The sequence below is a fragment of the Schistocerca gregaria genome, chromosome 4, assembly GCF_023897955.1.
Source record: "Schistocerca gregaria isolate iqSchGreg1 chromosome 4, iqSchGreg1.2, whole genome shotgun sequence".
NCBI lineage: Eukaryota > Metazoa > Arthropoda > Insecta > Orthoptera > Acrididae > Schistocerca > Schistocerca gregaria.
In genome coordinates, this window is record NC_064923.1 from 304021485 (window position 1) to 304047271 (window position 25787).

The 25787-nt window shown below is 42.2% G+C and overlaps 1 protein-coding gene across 1 annotated transcript in view; it reads left to right on the forward strand.

The window, feature by feature from the left end:
- The window catches only part of LOC126266703 (uncharacterized), a 348549-nt gene that overhangs the window by 201560 nt on the left and 121202 nt on the right, over positions 1–25787 (forward strand). Inside the window, exon 22 of the mRNA XM_049971146.1 lies at positions 23944–24143. Within this exon, the coding sequence (XP_049827103.1) occupies positions 23944–24143 (200 nt within the window). The remainder of the gene's footprint in view (positions 1–23943; positions 24144–25787) is intronic.

The window sequence follows — 25787 nt, forward strand, 5'->3', positions numbered from 1 at the left end:
TGAATTCATTGAGTAAAATTTAAGTACAATGATTTTATCTACATTTCCAATTAACGAACTTACAGTTATACCAAGTATTGTAATATGAAGTGGCAAAATGTGAGATAGGGAAGTTTCACGTCATAAAGGAGGCTACTGTGGGGTCCATCCACCACTTGCACAAATCACTTGCCTCGTTTGATAAGGCATGGAAACAGTCTGCCTCTTGGAATATGTCTCATTGTCCACAAGACTGTCCAATGTATCCCACACTTTGTCCCACAGTTGGTTAGGTGTGCATGGGCTGGTGTTGGCCAGTGGAAGTGCTTGTGACACTCCATTTTGGGACACAGATTGACATCACGATTCAAAGCCTGGCACTGGTAAGTCAATCAGATCGACATTAGCCTGTTGTGACAACCATTGCTGAACTATTTGACTTAAGTGAACCAGTGCACTCCACTGGGATAGCGCATCCTCACACTCTGTACCACAGTACGTTTCATGATGGATCTGCAGTAAAATGACCATAAATTCATTGAAGTATGCCTGCCACATCTGATGACATTCATCCACAGCATGAAACAATGATGCGTTCGACATGTGAATGTTGAGCCACATACTGTGGGTCATAACATGCTCTCCATAGTCTACAGACTATCACTGGACCCCTCATTAAGTGAGCTAAATATTGGCTCATCTGAAAAAATTATGTGGTACCAGTCACGTTGTACATTTGATTCAGTGAAGCAAAGCCTAAATTATTGTGGTCATCATAGAAGTCCTCTTTATTAACAACCCTATGGCTCTAAAGCCGTAGTCCCATAAGGATTTGCGAACGATTTGCTTGATCTCGGCCTTGAATTGAATGGTGTTTAAAAATGGACGTTTTACACATGTCCTGTGACACATGGTCTTGCTGAGCCATCGACACCTTTCCTAAGCCCAACATTTGAAGCCAACCAATTACCTCTGCCTTGTGTCACTGCGTAATCCACTTCTGGGCACAGTGAGGTTGAATGCCACACCTGGCTTCAGTTTCATGTGTGCTGAAACCATTATACTGGACAAGTGCCAGAACATTGTCTCTCGTGGCCTACATAAGATGAAACATCCTGGCAGTAAGTGACTATTTGTCATATACCCATCTGTGGCACAATGTGTTTCGTGTTGAGCTGACATTGGCTATATTCGTGTCACACTTGAAACACATCAACAAACAACACAGTTTGTTAAACAAATCAGCAGCCAATTGTACGAAGGAAGTTTTATTTGTCTATTCCTTTCAGGCCCCTAGTGCCCTCTTTCAGAAGATTAGAATTATTGCATTACAAGCGAGTGTCAGAAATAAGCAGGTGATGCAGCGTATTACTGTATTCATGTGGATCATATTGTGTGTACAAATGTGGTAAAGCTACTATGATTCCCATTACTACAGTAAAATGCTGCATACACAAGCCTATTTTTGACCAAAAAAAAAAAAAAAAAAAAAAAAAACCCTTACTATTGATGAATGGATAAAGGACTAACAATACGATGTAAAGAAATAAGATATCGAAGGGTTGCAAACCCCAATTACTTCAGGGGAATTCCAGAGCCTCAGACACTGCCATGGGTGACCATGTAACTGTACAGATTTACTCTTACTTGTTTCTTTGAGCTAAAGCCTTTAGACATTTGAAAGGATAAGTGTTATAACATACATTAAAACAGTGTGTGGTAATTATACATATTCACAGAAAATCGAAAAGGTGTATATAGAAGAAAATAAATGCACTGTGAAAAGTGTTACATGTTGTGCTGCTGCCATTGCTAGTGTGTGTTGCATTACCACTGGTGTAAGCTGTAAACAAATGATGATACCTAAGCTTATCAAGACACGCAAATTGGTTTGTGTTATCAGCTATACATTTAATGAAAAAATTAATTTAATATGTAATGTATGATACCTGTTGATGACTTAAATTCCCAATGTTGTGCAATTGTTCCACAGATAAGTCAAAAAATTGTTTTCAGTAAAACTGGAGCTTTTGGAATGTATCAAGAACATCCCAGGTTATCTTGAATTAAAGTGTGGTCATGACAAAATTTAGATGATGATATCCTCTTGGGTAAAATATTCCAGCGGTAAAATAGTCCACTATTCGGAACTTCGGGCGGTAACTGCTCAGGAGAGCATTGTTATTAGGAGAAAGAAAACTGGTGTTCCACAGATCGAAGCGTGGAATGTCAGATCCCTTAATTGGGCAGGTAGGTTAGAAAATTTAAAAAGGGAAATGGATAGGTTAATGTTAGATATAGTGGGAATTAGTGGAGTTCGGTGGCAGGAGGAACAAGACTTCTGGTCAGATGAATACAGGGTTATAAATACAAAATCAATTAGGGGTAATGCAAGAGTAGGTTTAATAATGAATAGGAAAATAGGAATGTTGGTAATATACTACAAACAGCATAATGAACAAATTATTGTGGCCAAGATAGATACGGAGCCCACAAGTTTGCATGCCAACTACCTCCCAGATGATGAAGAGATTGATGAGATGTACTATGAGATAAAAGAAATTATTCAGATAGTGTGCAAGCTGCTTCATCTCCCAGTACCTACTGCAACCTACATGCTTTTGAATCTGCTTAGTGTATTCGTCTCTTGGTCTCCCTCTACAATTTTTACCCTCCACGCTGCCCTCCAATACTAAATTGGTGATCCCTTGATGGCTCAGAACATGTCCTACCAACCGATCCCTTCTTCTAGTCAAGATGTGCCACAAACTTCTCTTCTCCCCAATCCTATTCAGTACTTCCTCATTAGTTATGTGATCTACCCGTCTAATCTTTAGCATTCTTCTGTAGCACCACATTTCGAAAGCTTCTATTCTCTTCTTGTCCAAACTATTTATCGTCCATGTTTCACTTCCATACATGGCTACACTCCATACAAATACTTTCGGAAACGAATTTCTGACACTTAAATCTATACTCGATGTTAGCAAATTTCTCTTCTTCAGAAACGCTTTCCTTGCCATTGCCAGTCTACATTTTATATCCTCTCTACTTCGACCATCATCAGTTATTTTACTTCCTAAATAGCAAAACTCCTTTACTACTTTAAGTGTCTCATTTCCTAATCTAATTCCCTCAGCATCACCCGATTTAATTTGACTACATTCCATTATCCTCGTTTTGCTTTTGTTGATGTTCATCTTATATCCTCCTTTCAAGACACTGTCCATTCCGTTCAACTGCTCTTCCAGGTCCTTTGCCGTCTCTGACAGAATTACAATGTCATCGGCGAACCTCAAAGTTTTTATTTCTACTCCATGGATTTTAATACCTACTTCGAACGTTCCTTTTGTTTCCTTTACTGCTTGCTCAATATACAGATTGAGTAACATCGGGGAGAGGCTACAACCCTGTTTCACTCCCTTCCCAACCACTGCTTCCCTTTCATGTCCCTCCACTCTTATAACTGCCGTCTGGTTTCCGTACAAATTGTAAATAGCCGCTCCCTTTATTTTACCCCTGCCACCTTTAGAATTTGAAAGAGAGTATTCCAGTCAACATTGTCAAAAGCTTTCTCTAAGTCTACAAATGCTAGAAACGTAGGTTTGCCTTTCCTTAATCTTTCTTCTAAAATAAGTCGTAAGGTCAGTATTGCCTCACGTGTTCCAGTATTTCTACGGAAACCAAACTGATCTTCCCCAAGGTCGGTTTCTACTAGTTTTTCCATTCGTCTGTAAAGAATTCATGTTAGTATTTTGCAGTTGTGGCTTATTAAACTGATAGTCCAGTAATTTTCACATCTGTCAACACCTGCTTTCTTTGGGATTGGAATTATTATATTCTTCTTGAAATCTGAGGGTATTTCGCGTGTTTCATACATCTTGCTCACCAGATGGTAGAGTTTTGTCAGGACTGGCTCTCCCAAGGCCGTCAGTAGTTCTAATGGAATGTTGTCTACTCCCGGGGCCTTGTTTCGACTCAGGTCTTTCAGTGCTCTGTCAAACTCTTCACGCAGTATTGTATCTTCCCTTTCATCTTCATCTACATCCTCTTCCATTTCCATAATATTGTCCTCAAGTACATCGCCCTTGTATAGACCCTTTATATACTCCTTCCACCTCTCTGGTTTCCCTTCTTTGCTTAGAACTGGGTTTCCATATGAGCTCTTGATATTCGTACAAGTGGTTCTCTTATCTCCAAAGGTCTCTTTAATTTTCCTGTAGGCAGTATCTATCTTACCCCTAGTGAGATAAGCCTCTACATCCTTACATTTGTCCTCTAGCCATCCCTGCTTAGCCATTTTGCACTTCCTGTCGATCTCATTTTTGAGACGTCTGTATTCCTTTTTGCCCGCTTCATTTAGTGCATTTTTATATTTTCTCCTTTCATCAATTAAATTCAGTATTTCTTCTGTTACCCACGTATATCTACCAGCTTTCGTCTTTTTACCTACTTGATCCTCTGCTGCCTTCACTACTTCATCCCTCAAAGCTACCTATTCTTCTTCTACTGTATTTCTTTCCCCCACTCCTGTCAATTGCTCCCTTATGCTCTCCCTGAAACTCTGTACAACCTCTGGTTCTTTTAGTTTATCCAGGTCCCGTCTCCTTAAATTCCCATCTTTTTGTAGTTTCTTCAGTTTTAATCTACAGTTCATAACCAATAGATTGTGGTCAGAGTCCACATCTGCCCCTGGAAATGTCTTACAATTTAAAACCTGGTTCCTAAATCTCTGTCTTACCATTATATAATCTATGTGATACTTTTTAGTATCTCCAGGGTTCTTCCATGTATACAACCTCCTTTCATGATTCTGAAACCAAGTGTTAGCTATGATTAAGTTGTGCTCTGTGCAAAATTCTACCAGGCGGCTTCCTCTTTCATTTCTTAGCTCCAATCCATATTCACCTACTACGTTTCCTTCTCTCCCTTTTCCTACACTCGAATTCCAGTCACCCATGACTATTAAATTTTCATCTCCCTTCACTATCTGAATAATTTCTTTTATTTCATCATACATTTCTTCAATTTTTTCGTCATCTGCAGAGCTAGTTGGCATATAAACTTGTACTACTGTAGTAGGTGTGGGCTTCGTATCTATCTTTGCCACAATAATGCATTCACTGAAAGGAAAGATATAAAACTAAATATGTAAAATTCTTGTGATGATTTTTTTCACCCATATAGTTTTGGAGCAATTTTGAGAATTGGCTTTTTTATTAATTACAAATCCTTAAATTTACGCACTTGGATTTTGCCCATAAATATTTTAAAAATTAAAAATTTAGTTTTTATTTGCACATAAATCGATAATGATGGTTTTTTTTTCCCATTGTAATGGCTCATTCTCTCCCTGGTTTCTTCTAAAAATGTCTGCTGGTGGGTGTCATATATTAGTGAAGTGAGGCACAGTATGCTTTGAGAATTATTGCAGGCACTGTCTGAAAATACCTCTTTCTGTGAATGTGAAATGATTTGATCATGTTGTTTTGAAGCTTACAACTGAATTTTGTTTTGCATATGCAATTATCTGAATGATATTTCCAAAATTTCTAAGAAGCTGAGGTTTAACAGTTTGTGTGTCTAGACAACAGCCATTTCAAACTTATCCAGCAGTCCACCCAGAGGTATCTGAGAATTCTTATCTCCCCCCCCCCCCCCCCCCCTCTCTCTCTCTCTCTCTCTCTCTCTCTCTCTCTCTCTCTCTCTCTCTCTCTCTCTTCCTCAAGAGAAGGAAAAATTGTCTGCATTGAGGAAAAATTGTCTGCATTGATACCTCAGTTTTATTTCTGAAAAGACTAGTCCTTTTCTCTCTACTGCCTGTCATCGTGCATAAAGGTTTTTCATGCAGAAAAGGTAAGGCTAACCATCTGCTGTTATTAAGTCTGCAGTAAGTTGAACACATAGTATTCTGGCTTGTTCAAACTTAACATAAGAGTTTCTTAGACAGTTTCATTACTTTTTTCCAATGACTGTACATGAAATTGTGTTTAACCTTGGGACCTTGATTTTGATCATTGAGGAAGAGCAATATTCTTACTGTTTTTATTGCAAAGACTGATATAAATGAACATAATCATTAGGCCTCACCTCAGTGTCGATTCCTTTTTCCATGGCCAGCAAACCAACTTTTCATTTATACATTTTTTCTGACATTTTTGTGTAGTTATTGATGATTCATTTTGACACAATCGCCCTTCCCAACCTTCCTTTTCAGACTTGCTTCTGTCATTGCACTTTCATTCTCCAGTGCATTACCACGGATAAAACTGTTAGCAGAATAAATTTCTAGCAGTATCTGATTGGAACACTAAGATTTACTACACACACATTAACAAGGTAAAAACCCTTACACAAATAATGATTTTACACAAATGTTTGTACAATACAGTTTCACAGATTGAAAATGTAGAACATCCATAGTTACTCACAGCACTACAAAAGACTATATAACATGCGAGACATAGTCTAAATTCTCACACCTCCCACTTGACTCATGCCTGCAAAAAAACGCGAAAGACATTAAAAAAAAAAAAAGAAAAAAGCACCCCAAAATCTTATGTCGGCAGATGTCATCATGTCTGTCAGTGTTTGCTCTGAAGCTATGTACTCCACTGACTTTAGCTGAAAATGTTTCCCTTATATGATGATGTATTGCATCTATTTGTTTGGTTTGTCTCTTGTGGCCACTAGTCTTAGACAAGTAAATTGCTGTGTTGTTGTTACGTGGGTTGGAGATAGTTCACTGTTGTCCTTTTCAGCTCTAGCTATTGTCGACTGTTTCTGACTCTGCCAGGGTATCACTGCTCCTTGAAATTTAAGCATGTAACAACAGAAACAATCAATTATTGATAACCGCATGTCAGGGGACACTTACGGTCAGTCTCCCCTGACACGCAGTTCTGGGTGACTTTCCCAAAATCTATCCCCTTTCCTAGACCTCTCCAGGCCTTTTCTTTCACCCTTCTTCCTTCCCCCTTCAACCCTTTTCTCTGAAGAAAGAACCACCGGCTCTGAAAGCTTGGCAATCAAAAGTAATGGCAGAACACACAAATAAGAGATTGTTGAGTCTCTTATTTGTGTTCTGCCATTACTTTGAAATTGAAACAATTACCCAGTTGTCGACTTTCTGTACTCCGAAAGTAACATATTATGCGGAGTCCTCTTCTTTAGAAAACAATAGCTTCATAGCCTTGGTATCTTTTAGATAGCTAATGATCCTCGCAACTGCCTGCCACCCAGATTCTTACAAAAATGTGTGACAATTCCTATCGAATAAGCTAGGTCCAGTCTATTTTCAGACTGAGTGTACATTAAACCTCCTGTTGCTACACAATATGGAATGTTCTTCATAGATTCTTGCTCTTGTTTGGTTTTTAGACTCCTATCATGAGTGAGCACATGGATATTGTCCAGTGGGGTAGATATCGGGTTGGACTGTTTCATATTGAATCTGTTGAGAATTTGCTCCACATAATGTGTCTGGTCTATCCACAGATAACTCTTCTTGTGCCTCTTAGTAATTCGAATACCTAAACAATTAGAACCTTCTCCAAGATCTTTCATCTTGAATTTTACTCTTTGTTTGTTTTTGAAGACATCCATCTCTCGTTAATCATTACTGAAAATTAGCATATCATCCAAATAAACAGCAACTATTAAAATGTCTGAACCTTGAATTTTGTAATAGACAAAAGGATCAGCTTTTGATCTCTTCTAGTTTAGATTCAACAAAGTAATGTCTCGTTTCAAGTTCCAGCAGTGATCGCATTGATTCAATCCATACACTGCCTTTTTAGGCTTTTAATATCAGCATTTTTCACTGTCTTTGTATCTATGTCTTCTTGTGGAACTTTCACGTAAATCTCTTGCTTTCGTACACTTCAGTTACGTCTGTTATTTTGCATAGGGAGTTGCCACATACTAAAGTTTTTTCTTCCCATCAGCTGTTCGAGCAGGGGTAGCGAATTGGTGTTTATGGAAACCATTGTATTTGTGATTAAGTTGTTCCCTATTGCCACAGACTGCCACTAATTTCTGGTAACCAATGATGATATACTTTTTTTCTTAGAATATTATAGTGGAGTATGCATAATGGGTCCATAACCTGTTAGCAGAGTAATTTCCTGGTGGTATCTTTTTGGAATGATAAGATTTATTACACACACATTAACAAAGTAAATACTGTTACATGAACTGTTGTACAATACAATTTCACAGAGTAAAAATATAGTTATCTATATAGCAACATAAAAGATTATTTAACAAGCAAGGTATAGATTTTAAATTCTCACAAAAACTATTCAAACCCTTTACTTTTTCAGGCATTCAGAGGCAACAGAAATTTGATTCTCAGTATTTCATATAATTATTGACCAAATTTAAAAATTTTATATGCTGTCATAAACTGCTCCATAAGAGGTATGTTCTTATATTGGAGATTTAATACAAGAAGTTAAGTCCTGACGTAAGGAACTGCCTTGCCTTAGGGCACCGTAATTCATCACACACAAATTACCCAGACTCTATTTATCCAGTATTTGAGAATGGGAGCACTTAGTGACTTCCAGTGAACTTCATACACAATTTCAAACCTTCTTGGAACTTTTTCTCACTGTTATCCCCTCTCAAAATAATGAATGGAAAAAAAAGAGTTTATCGCTTACTATGTTTTCGCTGTTCATGCAATAAAACTCCAGCATGAGGTATGATGTTTTTAATTTATTATAGCTTTTCTACTAATTTCACACAGTATCCACATACACCACTGAATGTTGCTGCAAAATTGTATCATTATACAACCCACTGTTCAGGAGATATGTCATAAATATTGAAATGTGTGAAGAACTTGATTTTCTTAAAATGGAGCACAAGTAACCCATATAATATTCATCTAATATTTAATAATGAGAGCATTTAATGACTTCCAACAAACTTTAAATGTAATTTTAAACTGTTTTATACTTGGGGGTTTCATTAAAATCTGGGGGGGGGGGGGGGGCAGGAGCTACTGGTAGACAGAGAAAGTGAACAAGAACAAAAGGATTGACTGAAAATGCAATAAGAGGTGACAGACAGAGCGTTCCAGCCCCTTATTGTATATGTGCTTGTTCCCCAAGTATTGACACCAGACAAAATAAACCATTAAGAACAAAATTGTGTGGAATTAAGTCCTGAATGGCAGTTTCAAAAAATGTGTTGTTTTCAACTTTTATTTTTATTTATTTATTTATTGCCAGGGAAAATGGGGTAGCAACGGTGAAATTCGTTATCAGCACAAAATTTTTCAGGACGTCTCCAAAATTTTGCACTTAGACTTGCTGATTTTGGTGTTGAAAGCATCAGAAAATTAAGCTACTTTGCTTGTATGTTAATTGATTAATGTCATATGCAATAATATTTTTGGACATTTCCATTCATTAACAAACAAATATGGTCCAAATGTAATATCAAGTGGGTGTCTTCAAACATGATACAGTAAATTGTTGAAAAACTACAGCAAAACAACAGCTTCATATTAAATTTACTCATTTTTTAAGTTTGGCATCAGTAATCATATAGGGGCCTCGAAATGTAACATCTGTTTTGGAAAATTTGCTTCTGTGTTTGACATAATAAGGATCCTTTCTTTTCTTCTTTTCTTCTTCTTCTTTTAAATGATTAAACATACAAATTTAAAGTTTGTCATGTTAAATACCTGAAGATGAAGAAAAAACAGTTGTCAAAGATAAAATAATAATATAAGAGAATAAATAGTTGCTATGCTCTATGTAAGAACTTTTTAAGTGAAGTATTTGCTTCTGCCAACACTTCAACTTTTTTTCCCCCCCTCCAAAATGGTGTTTTCTTCTTTTCGATGTGTTTAAGCTTTCAGCAAAGTACTGTTTCTGTTGAGAAGCAGCAGCATTTCTTGCTGGTGCACAGAATTCTCTGGTTTAAGGTGTTTTAAACATTATCTTTATTTTCTGACTCGGTTAAATAATTACATAATCTGCAGTGCACTGATTTTGATTCTATGAAGAATTTAGAAATAAAGGAGACAACTCACTGAAAGACAGAAGTGCTGTTTTGTCGATAGGTACACAAACAAAATATACAGAGCCTGGCTAGCTTTGGAATGCACTTCCTTTTACATCCTTCAGCTGACTGCTAGTTCTTTCCTGGTCCCACATTGAGTGCCTTAGGGTGTGGCAGGGCTGTGGGTTGGGGTAGATTGAGGGATGGAGAGAGTCAGGAGGCAGGGTGTGGTTGGGGAGAAGTGGCTCATGGAAGAATGGGGAGCCATCCGTGGGCTAGCTAGGAATGCAGGTAGAGGGGACAGATGGTAAACAGCTGGGCACACGGCATTGTAGATAACAGCACACAACTAGCCGATGTGGGGGCACAAAGTGGGCAGGGGATGGGGCGTGCGTGTACACCGCGCGCGCGCGCGCACACACACACACACACACACACACACACACACACACACACACACACACACACACACACACACACAAAATTGGGTGGAGGGTGAAGGGCAGCGAGTTACCGTAGGTTTATGCCAGTAAGGTTATGGAAATAAAGCATGTGCCGTAAGGATAGCTCCCATCTGCACAGCGCAGTCAACTGAGCACTATAGGGACACAGGTGTGTGCATGTGCTAGTGAGTGCATGTGTGTGTGCATGCACTTGTTTTTCCTACAAGCTTGGAAAAGGAAGTGCATTCTGAGTGCTAGCCAAACTTTGTACCTCTTGTTAGTGTACCTATAGACAACGCTTTGCTTCTGCCTTTCAGTGAAGTGTCTCCTTTATTCCTAAATAATTTGTAATTCTCAACCAGAACTTTCCATACATGATTGTGATTCTGTAGCATGTTAAGCCCTTATTAGCATATTACAGGGCCTGTTTGTGGACCGTGCGACCTGTGCTTGACAACATTATAGGTAGAAGTGATGTACTTTTAGAGTGGTAGTAGAACTGAAAAAAATTCCATTTGCACTTTACAGAAAGACTCTTGGCAGGATTATTGTAGTGCATACACTACAATGAAGCAGGCTAGTGTGACATAAACAAATGAGAGCTTCAAGTGACTGACATAGAAATTAAACTGCTTGGAATAAAATAGTTCATCTGGATACGATTTACTGTGAAATAGTATTTATTAGGTAAATTTGTATTTTCAGCCATCATTCATATCTATATCTGCACTTATTGCAGATGCAAATTTTTCTGGTCGCTAGTTAATCAGTGGATAAACCAGTACCAAAAGTAACAAAGCCTTCGGGCAGATCTGTCAGATATGAGGAGAAACTTGGCTCTGTAGGAAGTCTGATTTTTCTAAAGATAAATGGAAGAACTGGGGCTATTAATGGAGTATCATTAGAAAAGAATGCAGGAATTCAGGAGAGCACACGGATCTTGACAGAAGTACATACCGATAATTGAACTAAGTGAAGTAAGAAAAATGGGAATGGTAGTAAGGATCTGAAAAAAAAGCATATAAAATGTGGTTGTTAGTAAGGGACAAAAGAGCGATCAGTGTCACAATAATAGTGACTAAAGAAATGGTGACCAGACTACTTCATTTGGAAAATTTGTGCAACAGAATAATTAAAGTTAAGTTAATCATAGAAACAAATGTCCTTGTTGTTAATCCAAGTTTATGCTGCTCAAATAGGACGGGAGACAAATGAAAACAAGTAGCTTATCACTGTACTCTAGGACGCTCTAACATCTAACAAAGCTGTGAGTTTAATGCTAGAGTTGCAAATGATAGAGAAGGATATGAAACAGCCATAAGAAATCACGGAGAAGATCACAGAAATGATGAAGGGGAGGTGTTACTAAATACAAGCCTGAAAAAATTGGTACTTTGGTAATGGGTGGTAGAAGAAAAGAGAGAGTTGCCAGTTTACCATATACAGTTAGAATTGTCAACAGAAATCCGTAATACACTATATAATAATAAATGAAGAAATCAGAAAGTGTACAAGAGAAGTAAAAGGGAAATCAAACATTAATCATCACAGCAGCCACAAATTAAGATATGGGAAACAATGAGAAAAAGATAGTCAAAAATCAGATGTCAGAAACTGAAAGGTAGAGAAACCAAAGAGATAGATTAAGACACAGTTTCTCAAAGATGAGATGAAGAATAGAGAAGATTTGTTCAGGCCTTAGTGGAGACAGAAGAAGAAACATGTGGAAGGGCATCAACAAAAGTCACACACAAAGAAATTCCATGGTGGAAAGAGAGAATTGCAGGAGCAGTCAAGAAGAAGAGTAACACATGGAGAAAATAGTTTAAACGGAATGAAACATAATAAAGACAAATGGAGACAACTAAACAGAGCAGCATGGAAAATTATAGCATTGTCTAAGTAGACGTCTTGGGAACAATTCACAAAAGAAATAGAAGAGAATTTTAAGGATAACAAGAAGACATTATAGCACATGTAACATAGTAAAAGGAAACAAAAAGAAAATACTTAAAAAGGCATCAACAAAGATGGAAATTTATGTGGGAGGAAGAAGAAAGGTGGAAAGTATAGAAAGAATACTTTCCAAACCTATACAAAGACAAGACAAGACAAAAAAGTACACATAATGAAATGGAGGTAGACGAAAGAAGTACCATTATATAAGTAAATATGTATGAATGATGTGGTGGAATAGAAAGAGATCTCCATATATATAAAGAAAGGTGTATTTGGAATGAAAAATGTTGAAGCATCCTTTAGAGGATGACATCACAGTGGAAATGATAAAAGCTACAGGAGCTGTTGGTTGTTTGATTTGGGGGAGGGGACAAAACAGCAATGTCATTGGTCCCATCACATTATGAAAGGATGGGGACGGAAGTCAGCCTTGCCCTTTAAAAGAATCCCTCCTGACATTTGCCTGGAGTGATTTAGGGGAATCACAGAAAACCCAAATCAAGATGGCTGGACATTGGTTTGAATCATCATCCTCCCGAATGTGAGTCCGTTTTGCTAACTGCTGTGCCACCTTGCTCAGTAGGAGCTATTGGAATTCAGTGCTGTATAGAATAGACAGGATAGTATGGACCTATGGAGAGACTCCTGATGATTGGAAAAAGGCCATTATCATACCTGTTTTCAAGCAGGGTAACAGGATGCTCTATGAGAACTACTGAGGAATAGCATTACTGTGCCATTGCTTGAGATTTATAAAATTATAACATTACAGAAGACCAGGAATGAAATTAAAAAAATAAGAGAACAGCACCAAGGATTTTCCCTTGGAAGATCAACTGTAGCTGTCATATTTACAGTTATGCATGTAGTAGAAGAGAAATAGGAACTTGGGAAAGATATTGTAATTGCATTCATAGATATCCAAAAGACATATGGCACTGTAGAATCAGAGAGATTTGAGAGGGTCTGAATAGACTAAAACTGTCAAAAGGAATTCAATGCCTGAATTGTGTTGCAATAGATGGCAAAAAAATCAGAATCATTGAGAATAAATAGAGAGATTCAACAAGGAAGTGTGCCCTCACCAGCACTCTTCAAATAGTCACGGACATCAAAGGAGTGCAGACTGACACTTATGGATAAAGTCACATAGTAATGTTTTTGTGGCCTTCAGTCCAAAGATTGGTTTGAACCACTAGTCTGTTCACGTGCATGCCTCTTCATTGCTGTATAATACCAGTGACCACATCTTTCTTCTGGTTGAACCTGCTTACTCTAGTCAAGCCTCTTATTCCTCCTCAACTTTTTATCCCCCTCCCCCTGCCCCACTCCACGCGCACACTCACGCTTCTCACCATTAGCAGATTAACTACTACTTGATGTAACAGGATGTGTGCTGTCAACTGATTCCTTCTTTTAGTAACATTGTGCCATAAATATCTTTTCTTTCGAATTCAGTGCAGTACCTGTACATGAGTTACTTGATCTGTCCATCTAATCCTAAGCATCCTTTTGTGACACCATATTTTCAAACCTTCTATCCTACTTTTGTCTGTAATGTTTATCATCCACATTTCATTTCCAGTAAGGCTACACTCCAGACTAATACTTTCAGAAAAGACTTCCTAACATGTCCGCAGCTCGTGGTCTACTGGCTAGAATTGCTGCGTCAGGATCACGAGGTCCTGGGTTTGATTCCCAGCCGGGTTGGGGATTTTCTCTGCCTGGGGACTGGGTGTTAGTGTTGACCTTATCATTTCATCATTATTATCATTATTCGTGACAGTGGATAGATGAGCTGCGTAAAAATTGGGACTTTGTATGGATGCTGATGACTGCACAGTTGAGTTCCCCATAAACCAAACATCGTCATCATTACCACCACCACCACTTCCTAATACTCAAAGTTATATTCAGTTTTAACAAATTTTTCTTTTTTGAGAATGCTGTCTGCGTTTTATGTCCTTATAACAGCCTTTTTCAATTATTTTGCTGTAAGAATAGCAGAACTCTTCTACTAATTTTAGTATCTACTCTCCTAATCTACTTCCCTCAGCATCGTCTAATTTAATTTGATTACATTCCAGATTACTTAATTTTCACTTTCTTCATCATATACTCTCTCTTCATGACACAGTATTTTTCATTCAGCAGCTCTTCCAAGTTGTTTGCCATCTCTGACAGATTTTACAGTGTCATTGACAATCCTTTCTTTGCTTTCTTCTTTCTGAACTTTAATTCCCTTTCCAAATTTCTCCTTGGTTTCCTTAAGTGCTCATTCATTGTACAAATTAATTAACATGGGAGATAGGCTGCAAGCCTGACTCACTTCTTCCCAATTACTGTTCATCTTTCATGCCCTCTGTAATATAATTGCAGTCTGGTTTCTATATGAGTTATTTATAACTTTTTTGTCCCTGTGTTTCATTCCTGCTACCTTCAGAATTTCAAAGGGTGTATTGTAGCAACGTTGTCAAAAGCTTTTTATAAACTTACAAATGCTATGAATTTGGGTTGCTTTTCTTCAGCTCAGCCTCTAAGATAAGTTGTGGGATCAGGTTTGCTTCACATGTTCCTGCATTTCTCTGGAACTCAAGCTGATCTTTCCCCAAGGTTAATTTGTACCAGTCATTCTGTTCTGTTCTGTAGATCTGTTGTGTCAGTATTTTGCAACTATTACTTACGAAACCAAGTTATTGATAATGCTCACACATGTCATAACCTGTCTTGGAGAACACTACATTTATTTTGAAGTACAAATGTATTTCTGCTGACTCCATATATCCTGTGTACCAAATAGAATAGTTCTCTATTTGGTTTTTATTCAGGGAGTAAAATGAATACTGAAAAAGTAGCTCCATAACTGCCGGTAGCTTTGCATAATTGGTGTAATACTTTTGTTCATGGAGGCACTGCAGATGACATCAAGTCCCCCACTACCTTGCTCTCTCCTCCCCCAACATCGGCCAACTTCATGGCTATTGGCCTGTCTGCAGCTAACCACCATAACGATTCTGTTCCATAGAGATTTCACTCATGGGACTGAAGTCCAGTCTCAGTGTCTGTGCTACAAGAACAGCGTCTGAAAAAGTCTTTCTGGCATCTTGGCACATAAGTGGCAGAAATTGTATGGGCCAATAGATATAAATCCAGTTCCCCACCTCCATGCCACCCCCCCTCCCCACCCCCACCTTACCCCCCACACTCACCACCCACTGAGGCCTTCTACTCATTGTGCGCCAGTTTCAAAATCTCACTCTGTTTCCTTTTCATCTCCTTCCAATTTCAATCTGTTTTCTTTTCCTTATTGCCATGAAAACCTTCTATCTGTAACATGCTTATTTTAAAGTTGTCTTTATCAGTTCTTTTTTTCTTTACTTATGTCGTTTGTCATTATTTATTGACTCTCAAATTCAGCTTGTTGTTGATGTCTTTTGTCAAATGCCTTTGCAAGCCTGTTCTGTTGTCATTTATTTATTTCATTTTTTAATGTACTACTTCTTTTACTTTGTGCAGTAATGTATATTGTTCAAATAATAAAAGCTTATTTCTACCACCAAAAAATTCCACAACACTGCAACATTTGAAGTTCCATCTGTCTTGCTGATGATTTGCATGCAGAGTCTGACATATTACACACAGCACCAAAAACTTTTGAATGCTTGAATTATTTTCTCTGTAAAAATCATTAATATGTGCACTGTAAAAATGTGATGTGGTAGTGGCATGAACAAAAACGTGATTGTGGCAAACTGCCAGCTAGGAAGAGAAAAGTCTGCACTATTTAGAAATACGGCGTGTCAGTATAGTGTGCTACATTACTCCATGTATCAGTCACAGATGATTTTATCTACCACTTTGTTCTTCACTACAAATTTCACTAACCAGTTATTACTGTATTGAAGTAGGGAATATTTAAAGGAAAGGTTAGGGGTTGGGTTGTTTCGGGGCAGGAGACCAGACAGCAAGGTCATCGGTCTCATTGGATTAGGGAAGGATGAGGAAGGAAGTCGGCCATGCCCTTTCAAAGGAACCATCCCTGAATTTGCCTGGAGCGATTTAGGGAAATCACGGAAAACGTAAATCAGGATGGCCAGACGCGGGATTGAACCATCATCCTCCCGAATGCGAGCGCCCCCTGCGGGTTCGGGGGTTAGAATAGGCCCGCGGTATTCCTGCCTGTCGTAAGAGGCGACTAAAAGGAGTCTCAAACTTTTCGGCCTTATATGATGGTCCCCTGTTGGGTTTGACCTCCATTGCTCAAAATTTTCCGAAGAGCGAGCCGATTGGGGAAGGGCGCCTTACTTGGTGCATTGTGTCCATCTTGCGATCAGACCTTTCGCCAGCTTATACACCGTTGAACTGCAGTCCTGTCCGCTCTCCATCTCTTGGGCTTGACTCTTTTTCTGCGTGCAGATAACACCTTGCACTGTGCAGTGCCTCTTTCTGCACCGACGGCGACCATGGACCACATGTTGCCTAACATCCAGCACGGTAGCCAGTCTTGTGGTGGGGCCGCCATGTACCCTGTTGGTTGTAGCCCCCTGAAAACACAGGGATCGCTCTACTGATGGCTGCGCCGTTAACTCCCCACGTATGCCAAGGAGTAGATGCCTATCCTCCTGGGGTATCGGGACTCCCGGCAACGGCCATCCTGCCAGGTGGCTCTTGCCGTGGCTGGGTGGCGCCCGTGGGGAGGGCCCTTGGTCGGAGTAGGTGGCATCAGGGAGGATGACCCGCAATGAAGCGTGGTACATCGTCTCTCGCTGGTGGCCAGCCGCCAGCAGTCTCTAAGCGTTCTCGGGCTCAGTTTAACGCTCAGAAGTATGATCCGAAAACGTTCCCCTCCCTGGCCACACCGTGGGAGGAACGTAAGTCTCAGGATGGCAGTAGCAGTTATTCGCCCTGCTTCTTAGTTTGTACGAGGGTTGATGGGGAGTCTTTTCTCTCCACAAAGCCTCAGTTCTTCGTCGAGCATTTAGAGGACAAGTTTGGGGAGGTGGAGGGCTTGTCAAAAATGCGCTCTGGGTCAGTCCTGATACAAACGGCATCCTCTGCCCAGTCACGACGGTTACTCGCTTGTGACAAGTTGGGGCTGTTGCCGTTACGATAACACCCCATAAGAGTTTAAATATGGTCCAGGGAGTTATTTACCATAGGGATCTTCTTTTGCAGTCTGATGAAGAGCTGCACGCCAATTTAGAGCGCCGAGGTGTACATTTCGACCGGCGCGGTCATCGGGGTCCGAAGGAAAATCAGATTGCTACCGGTGCCTTCATCTTGGCCTTCGAAGGGGATACTTTACCGGAAAAAGTCAAGGTGATGGTCTACCGATGTGACGTTAAGCCCTATATCCCTCCCCCGATGCGATGCTTTAAGTGCTGGAAGTTCAGCCATATGTCTTCTCGCTGCACTTCCAGCCTCACATGTCGAGATTGCGGACGCCCATCACATCCCAATACCCCATGTGCCCCGCCTCCCATCTGTGTCAACTGCGGGGAGCACCATTCACCTTGCTCGCCAGACTGCCAAATTTTCCAGAAAGAGCGTAAAATCATGGAATACAAGACCCTGGACAGACTAACCTATACTGAGGCCAAGAGGAAATACGACCGACTCCATCCTGTGAGAATGACATCTTCCTACGCTGCTGCTACAACACCTGTGCTAGCCCCGTCTGTTTCTCCAATTGTGGCAGGATCGACAAGTAGTACAACTCCTCCTGCCCCCTCGCCAGTGGGGGGCTCTACCCACCAGGTTGCTCCTGCGCCACCTACCTCAGGAGCAACACCATCCCACCCATCTGGGACGTCCGTCCCCACTTCTAAGCCGGAGAAGTGTCCAACTTCTTCGGCTACTCACACTCGCAAGGGGTCCCTTGGGTCCCTCCCTTCCCAGGTTTCCGCCAGCGAGAAGCCTGACGACCGACAATGGCGTAAGTGCCCGCAATCAGCTGGTCGTAGGGCTTCACGATCCTCCTCCGTCCCGGAGACTGAATCGGTGAAGCCCTCCCAGCCGGTGCGACCCAAGGAACGGCGTGAGAAACCCAAGAAGAGCTCTCAGCCCAAGCAACTCGCGGTTCCAGCCATCCCACCGCAACCTTCCAGCTCTGCGTCTGAGGATGCGGTGGAGATTCTGGCGTCCGCTGAGGACCTCGATCTCGCCGGTCCATCAGACACCATGGAAAGCACTATCACAGGTGCTAAATCGGAGGCAGCAGGTGATCCAGCGGCGTAATCTCCCTTCCCAGTCCCGTCAAGCCTTTCTCAGCCATGGACAACACCATCCTCCAGTGGAACTGCAGCGGTTTCTTTCACCATCTAGCTGAGCTCCGCCAACTTATCAGCCTTCACCCTTTCCTCTGCATTGCTCTGCAGGAAACTTGGTTTCCGGCAATGCGAACCCCCGCCCTCCATGGCTATCAGGGTTATTATAAGAACCGGGCGGCTTAAGAAAGGGTGTCTGGTGGCGTCTGCATCTATGTCCTGAGCTCTCTTCACAGCGAATCTGTACCTCTCCACACACCTTTAGAGGCTGTCGCTGTTCGGGTGTGGACGCCACAGGCTGTTACCGTCTGCAGTCTTTACCTTCCACCGGATGGTGATGTCGCGCAGCATGTCCTGGCTGCTCTGTTAGCCCAGCCTCCACCTTTCCTGTTACTGGGCGACTTTAACACCCATAACCATCTGTGGGGTGGGTCAGTGGCAACAGGTCGAGGCGCCATCGTTAAGCATTTATTGGCACAGCTCGATCTCTCGATCTTAAATGATGGTGCCTTCACACACTTCAGTGTGGCGCATGGCACATACTCCGCCATTGACCTTTCCATCTGTAGCCCTAGCCTCTTGCCATCTGTCCGATGGAGAGTGCATGACGACCTGTGTGGTAGTGACCACTTTCCGATCTTTCTGTCACTGCCACAGCGTCAGTCTTCTGGGCGCCCTAGCAGATGGGCTATGAACCAGGCTGACTGGTACTTGTTCTCCTCCATGCCGCTATTGAGCCTCTCTCTGACGACGCCATTGATGCAGTGGTTCAATCGGTCACCACCGGCATCGTTACTGCCGCCGAATCTGCCATTCCCCGTTCTTCTGGGTCCCCTCGGCGGCGGACTGTGCCTTGGTGGTCGCCTGAGATCGCTGAAGCGATTAAAGCTCACCGGCGGGCGCTCCAGCATCACAAGCGACATCCCTCAATCGACCACCTTATTGCCTTCAAACGGCTGCGTGCGCGAGCCCGCTGCATTATCCGCCAACGCAAGCAGGAGTGCTGGGAGCGGTATGTGTCCACCATTGGTCTCCATGTCACCCCATCGCAGGTCTGGGCCAAGATTCGCCGCCTCTATGGCTATCGGAGCCCAGTCAGTGTCCCTGCACTCTCACTGAATGGAGCAGTTTGTACTGACTCCGACGTCATTGCAAACCGCTTGGCAAAGCACTTTGCTATGACTTCCGCTTCTGCCAACTACCCCTTGGGCTTCCGCTCCATTAAGGTGCGGATAGAACGTCAGAGTCTTTCTTTTCACACTCACCATCCTGAATTGTACAATGTTCCATTCAGTGAGTGGGAATTTCGAAGTGCCCTCGCCGCTTGTCCTGATACCGCTCCTGGGCCAGATAGAATCCACTCTGATGCTGAAACACCTTTCAGTGGACTGCCAGCGACGCCTCCTCTATCTTTACAACCACATTTGGGTCGAGGGTGAGTTTCCGTCGCAATGGCGGGAAAGTCTTGTTGTCCCCATTCTGAAACCGGGGAAGAACCCTTTGGAGGTGGACAGCTACCGTCCCATTAGCCTCACCAACGTTCTTTGCAAGTTGCTTGAACGGATGGTGAGCCGGCGCTTGAATTGGGTACTGGAGTCTCGGGGCCTTCTGGCTCCGTCACAGGGTGGGTTCCGTAAAGGCCGATCCGCCGCCGACAATCTGGTGAGCCTGGAGTCGGCCATCCGTACTGCCTTTGCCCGCCGTCAGCATCTGGTCGCTGTCTTTTTCGACATGCGGAAGGCGTATGATACAACATGGAGTCATCGCATCCTTTCTACGCTTCATGGATGGGACCTTCGGGGCCCTCTGCCTATCTATATCCGCAATTTTCTGTCGTATCGTACCTTCCGCGTGCACGTCGCGGCCTCATATAGTTCCTCCCAAGTCCAGGAGAACGGTGTGCCACAGGGTTCTGTTCTAAGTGTCTATCTGTTTTTAATAGCCATTAACGGGCTCGCTGCGGCTGTGGGACATTCTGTCTCCGCTTCGCTGTATGCTGACGACTTCTGCCTTTACTACAGTTCTATTGGCATTGCAGCTGCTGAATGTCAGCTACAGGGCGCAATCCGCAAGGCGCAGTCTTGGGCTGTAGCGCATGGTTTTCAGTTTTCGGCAGCCAAGACCTGCGTTATGCATTTCTGCCGGCAACGCACTGTTCACCTGGAGCCGCGGCTTTATCTTGACGGCAAGCTTCTTTCAGTGGTGGAATCACATAGGTTTTTGGGGGTGGTTTTTGATGCCCGGTTGACTTGGCTGCCTCATATTCAGCAGCTTAAACAGGCGTGTTGGCGGCATCTAAATGCTCTGCGATGCCTGAGCCACACCAGGTGGGGCGCCAACCGATCTACTCTCCTATGGCTTTACCAGGCGTTGATCCAGTCCCGTCTGGATTATGGGAGTCTGGCTTATGGCTCAGCATCCCCATCTGCGTTGCAGCTGCTGGACCCAATCCTCCACAGCGGGGTATGCCTTGCCACTGGTGCCTTCCGGACCAGCCCTGTGGACAGCATACTTGTGGAGGCAGGTGTCCCTCTACTGCGGTTACGACGCCAACAATTATTGGCTGCTTATTCTACCCATGTTTTTAGCTCGCCCGGGCATCCAAATTATCGTGTCCTGTTCCTGCAGTCAGTCGTCCGTCTGCCAGAACGTCGGCCCCGGTCGTGTTGTCCGATCGCCATACGCGTCAAACAGCTTCTCTACGGGCTTGGGTGTTTCCCTGTACCACCTCCTTCCCGGGCCCCTCTGCATACACCCCCACGGTGTGTGCCTCGCCCTTGCCTTCGGCTCGACTTGGTACAGGGCCCGAAGGACTCAGTCCCTCCGGTGGCCTTCCGACGCCGCTTTTACTCCATCCTCACCACGTATCAGGACTCTAGCGTTGTCTATACCGAAGGTTCGATGGTTGCTGGTCGTGTCGGTTATGCACTAAACTCTAGGGGACCATTCCGAACAACGCTCCTTGCCAGATGGCTGCAGTGTTTACACTGTTGAGCTGGTCGCCATCTTTCGTGCCCTAGAGTATATCCGCTCCTGCTCAGGTGAGTCCTTCGTTATCTGTAGCGATTCCCTGAGCGGTTTACGAGCTCTCGACCAGTGTTTCCCTCGTTCTCGTCTGGTGATGGCTATCCAGGAGTCCCTGCATACTCTTGCCCATTGCAGCAGATCTGTGGTCTTCGTTTGGACCCCGGGCCATGTTGGGATACCCGGAAATGAAACTGTTGACCGCCTGGCGAAAGAGGCCACTAGGGCACCATCTCTGGAGATTGGCCTCCCGGCGACTGATTTGCAGGCACTATTACGCTGCAAAGTTTTCGATTTATGGGACACTGATTGGCGCAACCTGCCCGTGCCAAACAAATTCCGCCATATCAAGGAGACGACTACTGTGTGGCGGTCATCCATGCGAGCCAACCGCAGGGAATCAGTCGTCCTTTGTCGGCTCCGCATTGGCCACACCCAACTCACGCACAGTTATTTACTGTGTCATGAGGATCCCCCGCTTTGTCATTGTGGGGCGTCCTTGACGGTGGTCCATATTCTGTTGGAGTGCGCCCTTTTAACTGTGCTTAGGCAGACTTTTGCGCTGCCTGATACGCTCTCTGCACTTTTATCTGACGACTCTTCCATAGCGGACATAGTTCTGCGTTTTATTCGGGCAGGGGGATTTTATCGCTTAATGTAAGTGTGTGTTTTTGTGTTGATTCTGGCCTATGGCCGACGATTTGTCTGTCCTTTTTTTTTTTTTCCCCCCCCCCCCCCCCCCCCGGTGGTTGGCTTTTCCCTTTTTGTTTGTATGGTCTGCCAACAACCGTCACACTGTGTGATTTTAGTTCGTCTTGTCTGGTCTTTGTCTACGTTTCTGTTGTTCCGTATCGTCTGTCTTATCGTCTGTTGCTCGTTTTTATTCTCTGTGGGTGTTTTTAGTATTTGGAAAAAGGGACCGATGACCATGGCAGTCTGGTCCCTTTAACCCCACAAACCAACCAACCAACCAACCGAATGCAAGCCCAGTGTGAAAGGTTAGGATACAACCCGATAAATAAAAGATGTTTTGTCAGGAATGGAAGTTGCTTTTGTGCCCTTCAGTGTAGTCACCATTTGCCTTCTAAACTAGATGCGGAAGAAATCCTTAAATGATTCTGAGGGCATATATAAGTATAATAGTTTACAATTTTTGAATATGTAGAATATGGCATTTCCATCGCAGTTTCAAGCACAGCGTGATCAAGAAGTCAGTATAAATTTGAATACTTGATAAACCACGGAATAATGTAGAAAGAGAGGTAAAAATTGACACACATGCTTGGAATGACATGGGGTTTTATTTGAAAAAAAAACCAAGTTCACAAAATGTTTGACGGATGGCGCTAGACAGCAAAACTACTGCTGTGACGGGTGAGAGGTATGCCGATATGTTACAGAATTGCATCATCCCCAGCCTGGCTGATAAACACCTGCTGGAACATATTATGTTTATGCAGGATGGTGATAAACACCTGCTAGAACATATTATGTTTATGCAGGATGGTGCTCCACCCCATATTGCTAGATGCATGAAAGATCTCTTATGCGCGTCGTTTGGTGGTGATCATGTGCTCAGCCACCACTTTCCTCATGCTTGGCCTCCGAGGTCCCCAGACCTCAGTCTGTGTGATTATCGGCTTTGGGTTTACCTGAAGTCACAAGTGTATCATGATCGACCGACATCTCTATGGATGCTGAAAGACAATGTCCGACGCCAGTACCTCACCATAACTCCGGACATGGTTTACAGTGCTGTTCACAACATTATTCCTCGACTTCAGCTATTGTTGTTGAATGATGGTGGACATTTTGAGCATTTCCTGTAAAGATCATCATCTTTGCTTTGTCTTACTTTGTTATGCTAATTATTGCTATTCTGATCAGATGAAACGCCATATTTTGGACATTTTTTGAACATTTGTATTTTTTTTGTTCTAATAAAACCCCATGTCATTTCAAGCATGTGTGTCAATTTGTACCTCTCTATCTACATTATTCTGTGATTTATTCTGCCTTTTTGATCACCCGGTATATGACCCCTCTGAACCCTAATTGAAGAACATGTCTGTTCTAAACAGTCAGTGTTACACTGTATGTAGTGGTATAAAGCTTAACCCTTACTCAAAAGTGAATGAACAGAATCATGTCATTTTATTGAATAACCAAATATTGTGACTTTTCTTTGTTTGCAAAGTCAGGACGGAAATATCTTTTGCCAGGTACAAAAAATAATATCTGCTTTATTTTCATAGTTCTTCTGCGAGGGCAGTGCCAGTCAAAGGAAGCAACAACAAAAGCAGTTCTGCTTCTCTGGAAACTGCAGAAACAGTTTCTTCTGCAGAGGTACTGTGCAAGGGCAGTGATGCCAGTATTCGGATGTCTGTATCTCCACAAAGTGGGATGAGGAGGCAGTCAAGTGGCTCTGATGAATCCATTATGTTATCACAAGGTGGTAAGTACAGCGTTATTATTTCATAACTCATCCCATGCTGTGGAATTATTTTATTCATTCCTGACATGGAAGGTAGATATTAACACACACTGGTCGGTAGGGACCTGAAAACAGTGTCAATTTTTGGCAAAATTCGCATCTACTTTGTGCAAAACTTGCATCTAAATTTTTTGTATTTGCAAATCATTAGTCAGACAGATTTAAAGAGTTGTCAGACAACATACCTGAAGATGAAGCCATAGTGCTTTGAAATGGACTGTTTGCTTCTGCAGAAACGTCAACAGGTTTTTTTCCAAAATTGTCTTTGCTTGTTTTCTTTTTTGGCTCTATTTAAACTTTCAACAAATGACTGTTTTCCATTGAGAAGCAGAAGTATTTTCCTGCCATTGAATAGGTGATTTAAGGTGTTTCTCAGCATTTTTTGTCAATTCGATAGTTAAAAATCTTCAGAGTATTGATTTTGACCCTTCATGCACATTAAAAGCCTTGCATACTATATTTAACAGTACTACACATAGAACTGATAAGATATAAGGAGCAGTCAAATGAAAATGAGAGGGATCGAAAAAAAGTAAGGAAACTATGTCTTAATTCAAAAGCAATTACCATAACTGTTAATACCTTTATCCCACTGTGAGACAAGATGGTCAATGCATTCGTGGAAAAATGCTTGTGTTTGCCAACAGCACCATGATATTACCCAGGCACGCAGCTCATCCAAAGCAAATTGATGGCCATGAAAGTCGTTCTTCAGGGTTCCAAAAATATGGAAATCACACGGGGAGAGATCGGAACTGTTTGGAGGATGTTAGAGGGATCCCTAGCAAAATTTTGCATTGTACTTTCCAGTTGTCAAGGCTGTTTCAACTACGCTGCAGAAGTTTTGCTAAGAAGCCCTTACACATCTTTCACACAGTCTCTATCTCTCCCCATGCCATCATATCATGGGAGCCCTGAAGAAAGACATTGGTGCCCGTTGATTTGCTTCGGGGAAAGAGATGCACACCTGGGTAAAACCGTGGTTCTGTACTGCAGACTTTTTCCATGAAGGCATTGACCATCTTGTCTCACAGTGGGATAAATGTATTAACTGTTGCAGTGATTGCTCTTGAAATAATGACTGGTTTACTTAACTTTTTCCATCTGCCTCATTTTCATTTGACTGCCCATAATATTTAGCAGAACTGAAAATAACTCTATTCACATATTGAGGAAAGACATTTGGCGTGGTTGAAATACGTTCACAGGTTTAGAGTTCCAATCACTGTATGGCAGAGTGTGGCTTTTCTAAATTGGCAGTTGTCTGCAAGTGTAAACAGTCTAGAATTATTACCACTGCCCCATTATCATAGGGATCACCAATCCCATCTGATATTGTGAGGGCCATAATCGATCTCCATGAAGGACCTGGATTAATATCTTCAGTCATTTCAAAATAAGAAAAGAAAACAGCAAGTAATGCACAACAGAATGTATTTGGTAATGGCTGCTATGCAGTTAATTGCTGTGGTTGACAGTGTCATAAACTAGGTTCTTCAGGTCTGACCTCTATCAGTATTTGATGCAACCACAGTTCAAAACACTTGCCACCTAAAACTGCCATGTTAAAGTGTTCAGATTATACAAACTTTTGAACTTTAGCTA